Source organism: Aptenodytes forsteri, unplaced genomic scaffold (genome assembly GCF_000699145.1).
Source record: "Aptenodytes forsteri isolate BGI_AS27 unplaced genomic scaffold, ASM69914v1 Scaffold405, whole genome shotgun sequence".
NCBI classification, from domain to species: domain Eukaryota; kingdom Metazoa; phylum Chordata; class Aves; order Sphenisciformes; family Spheniscidae; genus Aptenodytes; species Aptenodytes forsteri.
Window position 1 is genome coordinate 6,990 of NW_008795481.1, and position 8,925 is coordinate 15,914.

The 8,925-nt window shown below is 43.7% G+C and overlaps 1 gene segment (V, D, J or C); it reads left to right on the top strand.

Moving 5' to 3' along the window:
- Window positions 1-4,621: 4,621 nt before the first annotated feature.
- On the top strand, window positions 4,622-5,116 carry LOC103900570. The segment is given in 2 exon segments: window positions 4,622-4,652; window positions 4,788-5,116. Coding segments are annotated over 2 exon segments (360 nt in total).
- The last annotated feature ends 3,809 nt before the right edge of the window (window positions 5,117-8,925 follow it).

Here is an 8,925-nt window from a genome sequence, read left to right on the forward strand (position 1 = left end):
GAAATAACAAAGTAAGGAGAGACCATGGTACTGGGGAGAAGGGTAGGAAACTCATGAGCACAACAGTGGTCCCACACAGAGCTAGAAGTGGATATACAGCCTCAGCCTTTGAGGTGGGAAACAGACTGTGTCCCAGGAATCTTCAGCAAATGGCTGGACCAGAAAGGAAGAGAAGGGCCCTGCAAGGACATAGCAGATGGGGGACATCAGATTTTAAAGTATTTATTTAATCCACCTCATCCAGCATGTGATCTGTAAAGAGCAGCCAGAAAAACCTCCCCTGAAGGGTCTGTACACCCCAAGCCTGCGTAAACTGGGCCACTACTGGGCAATTTTAACATCTCCAAACCTAGAAACTGCCTCTTTGCTGTGAGAATACGGGATGGAGAGTTTGGGAAAGAAAAGGGAGGCCAAAGAGTGACTGGAAAAAGTGTAAAGGTGGTGAGGTGGAAAGTCAGGTGGTCTGAAAAAGCTGAGGAAGGAGTTTAGAGGTGGCAGCCAGTGAGGCTGGCACAGTGACATAGAATGGATGAGGAAGGGGAACTTGCACCAGACAAGCAGACACAGCTGGATTAGAAATGGAATTAGAATGGACTGGTTGAGGATGAAAGGTGTGAAAGGAGCAGCACAGGTCTGACTAGGCAAGAGATCTGGGATGACAAGCCTGAGAAGGAAGGATTTCTCTAAGAATTGCCTGCAATTCCCTAGAGAAACTTTCTGTACCATTGTAGGCTACTGAAAGAAACTGGCCTGAGATGCCTTAAATCTGCTAAGACTAAAGAGCCATCTGATGGTAATTGCACATAGTCACCATTGACCTGGACACAGTCCTAGTCCTGGCCTTAAGTACTAAGCCTATATGTAGCTCTGAAAATGGACTGCCAGTGTCTTCCTTGTGTTGCAATGGTCATTTTTCTCTATCATTCAGGACTATAAAACCAATCTTTGCTTGATGTTCTGTTTCATGACATTAGTTTCCAAATCCAGCACAAACCTCTGCTAAGCCAGTTCTTATTGTTTCCAACATTTGTTAAACACTCTTCAGCCTTTCCTTGTTCCTTTGGTTCTCTTCCATGCAGGCAGGGTACCTCAGCCCTTTCCTCATTGTCACATCTCTTCTAGGGTCTCTTTTTCCCTTAAGGAGGAGATCTCACTGCTTTCCCTGAGGCTTACTGTTCGGCTGGGCTGAATGTGGTAGCCTGACAGAGGGGAGGCTGCCACAGCTCCATGACCCCTGACCCAGCCAATAGCAAGGCTGAGAATGTATTCCCTGTAGACACACATATATGCAACGCATATATACATGTATACACAGCTGACTGCACAGATCAACGCAGACGCACCCACCACTCACACAAACACAAACAGCACCACAGAAACAGAAACAGCATCAGTGGCCTCATCTTGCGTCCCTCTCTGGCTGAACTGGATGAGGGTTCAATAGTGGGAAATATATGTATACATATGTACAATTTGCATCCTTTCCATAGCTGTGCTTAGACACCGAGTCTGCCCAGTAGCTGCCCCTGGATCCCAGTCACCACATTTGTCAGCACCTGGATCTATGAGCCCCCAGGTCCTGCAGCCCCACTCCAATTGCTGGTATGCACACACACACGCACCCCACACCCTGCCCCCCCCTCCAATAGGTGTCTGAGACTCCCCCGCTCCCTCTGGTTGCCACCTCCCACTGGTCTTGCCATTAGAGACACACACCTGGAACCCAGGTCACTTCACTTACTTGCCAGCTAGTCTGGCTTCATGTTCACTAGTGATCACGTACACTCACATACCCTCCCTTGCCCCAGCTGCTGGCATGACGAACAAATGGCCACTCTTACCTGTGGCCCTACTCCAGTTTCTGGTGCTTAAGTTCACTCACTCTGGTCTCTCCAGTTGCTGGTACCTGTGGTCTGACTCCAGTTCCTAGCACTTAGACCTCCATACACAGAACACACGCGCACAGAATAGACAGTCCCTCCCTCAGGGAAATACTTAGAAATGGAATTTAATAAGACAGGGATACACTGAGCTAAGCAGGCACAAGTCATAGCCAGACAAGCATACTCACCAGCAACCTGTTTACCTGTGACTGGCCCCTTTTATAACTATTCCCCTATTTTCTTACATCTATTCTTCTCTAAATCCAGTAGTTCAGGGTCTGATTTGGGAAGCTCAACCATAGCTGCCTTTATCTTGGTACGTTTTTGTTTTCCCTTGTTTCTTCTTTAATCTTAAAAGAAAATAGACTGAAAGAATTAGACGTTTTGAACTGAAAAACAAAAGGGCTGTCAATCTAGCTACTCTTCAGAAGGCAGCAACATATTATGCAATTTCTGAGAGACACACTAGAGGTCCTGAGTTAGTTACACCTTCCAAATACTTCCTTCTTTCAGAGTGTGCAATAATTTTTTGTTTCCTGAGACAGAAAAGTTACTCTGAATAAAAAAAATCTTCATCCTGAAATGAGTAATAAATTCTAACACATGTGACTAGAGAAGAATTTGCAGCCCAGCTGCACTGAAATGATTTCACCTTGTCTCAGAGTTCTTACACAGCATAATCTTAGAATTAATTCCCACAGTCTCCATAGTCTGTTTCATTTCCCATCAAGTCTCTGAAATTCTTTCTTCCTCCAGGACTTGAGGTCTGATTACCACTGGAAGAAAAGGTTTTTAACAGGTCCAGCATGACAGACAATAACTAAGTAACTAAAAAACCTGTAGTGTCTCCATGCACAAGACATGTAGGACTCATTTTAGGACATTCATCAAAGCAGCAGTGTCCCATGGAACTGTCTCAACATGGCCCATGGAAGTGTCTCAAGGTGTCCCATCCTAGCAGTAAGGTGAAAGGGCAAAATGTCAATAAATTCAGATGGAGAACAAGCAAAATCAAGACAAGACTTCCATGAAAGCGAAAAAAAAATAGGTTGTGGGCAGTAAATGCTAAAAATACGCATCAAAGGATAATCTGTGTCAAAACCATAAAAGAATATAAAGGCATATTAAATTTGGTCAAACCCATTTGCTAACTGCTGTATTGACTTTGAAGGCAGCACAAAAATTCAAAGAAAAATGTAAAAGATACGGAAGGTGATTAAAAAAAATGTTCTGTATTGTCTACAATTCCTTGACAAGTCACTGAAACTGTAATACATCCAGCACAGGGCTCAACCTCGCTGGAGCGTGGGTAAGGAATAATTTCTTCTGAGAAAACCTGCAGTGGCAAGAACTGGCAGGGACTGAATGGGAGCCATGGTCAAAACCCTACTTCTCATATGCTAAGTGTCCATGACACTGGAGATCATACAAAACTTTTATATATCATATAGAATATATTTTCCTTCCTGTCTGGGAAGAAGCTGTAGCTTCTCAGGTAATTTCTGTTAACTTCTTAAAAAAGCAGGATTAAAAAAGTGAGACAGGGGACATTCACTACCAAAATTTTTGAGATTCATACTGCTCTTAATCCTGGTATGACCCTAGGATTCAGTCTTAGGCCCAGAGAAAGTACAATATCGCCAGGCTTGCAGTCAGGACATGCCTTTTCTACAAATATATAAAGGTCAAGGGAAGATGTGACTCCCTCTAGAGCTTCAGGCAAATACAGGAGGGGGAATATCAACAAAACAGGAAGAAAAAGAGAAAACCTCAGTAATATCGCTAATTGTTTGGAAGATGCAGTATCAGGCTTACTGAAGAAGATCATTGAAACTAAATACATATTATTTCATTCAAAGTACTAGTGAGGAAAGAATCAGCTACAATAATAAGTTTTTTGAATCCTACATATTCAGAAAAGAATAGAGAGTGGTATAGGTTAAGACAAGGCTAACTAGGATGTACTTGGCAGACTAGAAAAAACAGACTGTTCATGAGGCTAATGTCTAACCACAGTTTTTGCTTTCAGAAAAAAAGGCTGGCAGAGTTGTGTTGCTTTTTGTAATTAGGAAGTGAATTAGAGCTCCCAGGAAGATTAAACTGCAGGGAATATGCTTCTCTGACCGGAAAACAGAAGAAATTAAGTTATGATTAAACATGATTTTTGTGCCTCCACTATCTTGGTCTATCATCTTTGCTTCTGTCTAACATAAGTTCTGAGTTGTGAGGTACCACCTTTCAGGTATTAAGAACGACTCTCCAGAATGAAACAATGTGTGTTTACATTTACTGGAATAAACCTTTCTGGAAACATGGCCCAAGAAAGATGGGCCCAAGAAAGATGGATATAACCACAGGTGTAAATTAGTCAAAAAATCATTTATGAGGCCAATATTCCCAGGTTCATGGCTGACAGATCCAATACCCAGACATGCATGATGATGGAATGACAAACAGTACAACATTCAGCCAGCAACTTACTGATCTGCAAGCAATCCCACGTTTTTGTCAGGAGCTCAGAACACTGCCTGTCTTGTGGAAAGGCTAAAACAAAACTTACAGCCACATTAATACTTAGCTTGCTTTTAATGGCTCACCAAAGGTGGACTGTCCCTTCTCTCTTCTCTGCCCAAGCTTGATGGAAAAATCGGAACAAGGGGAGGGGCATCAGTCCCTAGCCTCTTCTCTCTTAACTCACAATAAGCAGTAACACACTGTTCTGGGACAGCTGACGGGCCATGCTGACTGTTTTGCTTGCTCTTTTACCTGGTGAGAGACAACAGATCCATCTGCAGCATGGCTCTCATCCAGGCCATACAGGGCTGGTGTGAGGTAAAAGACCCTTTTTGGCCATGATCTGTACTTCTTCTCCTCCCTTTTTCTTTTTCTCTCTCACTCATGCAGGTGCTGGGGTCGGAAACCTCATCACACAGTGGCCAGAAGAAACCCTTAAGAGAGCTGGAGAGACTGTGGACATCTCCTGCTACCAGAATTTTATCAGACTTGCCTATGTGTTCTGGTACCAGCAGCCTCCAAGAAATGGTCTGAAGTTAGTAGCCAGTACTTCTACATGGATGCAAAATTCTTACGAGGAAGGTTACAGTGAGGCCAAGTTTGAAATAAGCAGAGACAATAATGATTACTCTGTGATGACGATCAAGAATGTGACATCCAAGGATGCAGCCACGTATTTCTGTGCTGCGAGTGATCACACGGTATTGCGAGGGGGTTGAGCACTAAGATAAAATCCCCGCCTTGCCTGAGTAAGAGATGGAGTCTCTGAAAAATGTGAGTGAGACAGATTGGAGAGGAGCAGAGGAAGAGCAGATGACAGACAAGGGAGAAGTGGGAGGATAGAGCCAGGACTTTTTGGAGGGAAGAGGGACAGACAGAGCAGTGCAGCAGCATCTAGCTTCAAAGACAAAAAGCCTTCAGAGATACAAACCCCTAGATCAGCATTAAGAATTGAGGCACTGCTGATGTGGTTAGTGAAAGGCAGCAAATACTTCTTAGGATTGGTGCTACAGAAGCACAGCCATGTTCTGGGCCACTAGTTTCCCACAGACCCCCCACAACACCAAGGAAAGAGTACAAAGCAGAAGGAGAATTCAAGGTTCTTCCACATACTGATGATCCACCAAAAGACAGAGCTGCCCAATGAGAGATTGACTGGTGTGGGAGGAGAGCCCAGCCTGTGATTATGGACATAGGAGGAAGACACTAGTACAGGCGGGAGGAAACATATCCAGGGGACCAGGCATACCTTCCATTGTGGAAGGGACAGCCCCTTGGCAGCTTTACAAGCAATAGTGTGCCCTGCAGCACTTTTATTTACCTGCTCCACACACCACTTAATTGCAGGATCCCCCTCTTCCTTGCCACAGAAATGAGTAACAGTTCTGAGCTGAACCAAGGCATCTCTTCATGGCAAAACCTCATGGGCAGAGAAAGGAAACCACAAAAAGCTGCCGTCCCCTGGTGCTCCCCTTGTGAGGGAGAGCTGAAGGCAGAAATTGCCTCCCATTGTGCCTCTGTCTTCATTGCTTGCAGAGATGAGCTTTTGATGAACTAATTGTTCTTCTGTGATGGGCCTGGGAAAAGTGAGGGCAGAGTATTATTAGGGTTCCTCCACCTACCATTGGCTGCCTGTGCTTCTGTTTTTATTGCATAACCTAGCACTTACCTTTTCTTCAAAGAAAGGGAAACAGCAGATAAAAGAGCAAAAGGTACCTTTAAGAAAGTATAGCTATACACTTGTGTATTTTGGGCTTCTGTTTTTAGGTCATGTCTTTGACAATCTGCATACCATTGAGCACAGACCAATTGTTTGTCTCATGTGCTCATATGGAAGACATAGCATATGCTCATAGGGAGCAAATGTACTAAGCTGCTCACTGATGTGGCAAAACTGGATATGCTGAAGTGAAACATACTATTTGATTACAGCAAAAAAAGGAGTGGAGGTGATGAGAATAGCTGCTGAGAGCAAGGAGCAGGAATCAGCTGGCAGCATGTCCTGTCCTGGTTTCAGCTGCCATAGAGTTGTCTTCCTAGTAGCTGGTATAGTACTCTGTTTTGGATTTAGGATGAGAATAATGTTGATAACACACTGATGTTTTTGTTGTTGCTGAGGAGTGCTTACACTAAGTCAAGGACTTTTCAGCTTCTCATACTGCCCTACCAGCGAGGATGCTGGAGGTGCACAAGAAGCTGAGAGAGGACACAACCAGGACAGATGGTCCAAACTGGCCAAAGGGATATTCCATACCTTATGATGTCATGCTGAACAAAAAAAAAATGGGGTGAGTTGGCCAGGGGGGCACGGCCACTGCTTGGGAACTGGCTGGGCATCGGTCAGCGGGTTGTGAGCAATTGCATTGTGCATCACTTGTTTTGTAAGTTCTTTTATCATCATTATTATTATTATTATTATTTTCCCCTCCTTTTCTATCCTATTAAATTGCCTTTATCTCAACACATGAGTTTTACTTTTTTCTGATTCTCTCCCCATCCCACTGGAACAAAAAAAAAATGGGGTGAGTTGGCCAGGGGGGCACGGCCACTGCTTGGGAACTGGCTGGGCATCGGGCAGCGGGTTGTGAGCAATTGCATTGTGCATCACTTGTTTTGTAAGTTCTTTTATCATCATTATTATTATTATTATTATTATTATTATTATTATTATTTTCCCCTCCTTTTCTATCCTATTAAATTGCCTTTATCTCAACACATGAGTTTTACTTTTTTCTGATTCTCTCCCCATCAAACTGCAGGGGGGAGTGAGTGGACAGCTGTGTGGTGTTTAGCTGCCTGCCGGGTTAAACCACAACAGATCCTCACATTCCATTTCAGCAAAATTGCTAGGAGACTTTTGTACTGCCAGGATGGATCGCTCAATTTCATGCCACGGTCCTAGTCTCCTGATCGACCATGCTACATAAATGTTATTTTGCTTCCAGGCTCTGCTCTAAAAGAAGCTTAACTGTTCTTGGCTAGGGAAATCCAGATGCATGACAGAAACTCGTGTTCATTGTAGTCTCACCCTGGACACAGTGGAGGCTCTGAAGAGGCTAAACCTAGTTGCATCCCAGACTTACTCCAGTCCTCCAAAGACATTTCTGAAAGACTCAGCTTCACACACCACTCCTTGCACATCCTGGTAGCCAATATTCTTCTGACTCCAGGAGCTGCTCAGCAATGAGTGTAACATACCATTCCTTGCTCCCAGGGAGCACTCATCTGCTCCTCAGAACACTCTCAGGTCCATGATCTACTCACTGTTCATATCAGGCTACAGACATACAGCAGGGAAGCACTGGGAAAGTATTGTCTCTCACATAGCAGAGACACTGACTTCCTTATTCTTTTCAGCCTCTGATCTTCTTAGATAGAGATCGTCTTTACACAGGTACCAAACACATTCACTATAGAGTGAATTGCTGTCTGGAACTATTACTGGTGATCCAAATGCCTTGTGAAAGTTTTAGGAAAAGTAGTGTATGCTGGAATCATTAAGGAATATAAACACCATGGTGGTAACTTTGGGAGTGACTTTGGATGATTTCTTTTTAGATTTTTTTTTTTATTCTCTTTTAATAAATTACCAGTTCGTGGAAATCATAATGTTACAGTCCTAGCTCAGACCTCTTGCATAAACACTGAAAACCAGCTTTATCTGGGAACATAATAGAGGAAGGATCCCCTTCTATTTCTCAACTCTTGAGCATTTTTAGTTTAGAGTGGCAAATGCAATTTTAAGGCCCTGTGAAAATAAACTTAACCGTAGCCTTCAACGTTCAGCAGATTAATAAGCTGGCTATTGACTGGTCACAGCTGTGCAATTTCCAGGTGGTAGTAGAAAATCACAGAGATCTCTAGTGTTCATTGCCATCTTGAAGTTCTGCAGTCACAGTTCTCTATTCCAGCTCTGAGGTACAATTTTCTCCTATGCAGTACTTCTTTTGCCAGCTTCAAGTGGCACTGCACAAAAAGCAGCTAATCTGAGAAGTTTCTCATGAAACAGCTACTCTCCTCCTTGTTGCACTCCCTGTCCTCATATTTATTCTCCTTTGTCTCCTGCTGTAGAAGGTGGCAGGGGAGCTGTAGCTACAGAAACCATAGTCAAAGGTACCTGTTTTAGATGCTCAGCAGTGAAATCTCAGGCACATCTGTGTAAACAGCTGTATATTTGTAATGAATAGCAGTTTGTCAATAATAGCCTACCTGCAGTCTAGAGGTTATACTGACTACTCAAAAGATAAGATGATGGAAGCAGAGGATGTGTAAAGTCACATCTCTGTGCAGATAATGATGCTATACCATATGATGTGGTCATCCTGCAACTACTGGGAGGGTTTCACAGAATCATGGAATCAGAGAATCACAGAATGGTTGAGGTTGGAAGGAGCCTCTGAAGGTCATCTTGTTCAAACCCCCTGCTCAAGCACGGCCACCTAGAACCAGCGGCCCAAGACTGTGTCTAGGCAGCTTTTGAATATCTCTAAGCATGGAGACTCCACAACCTCCCTAGGCAACCTATTCC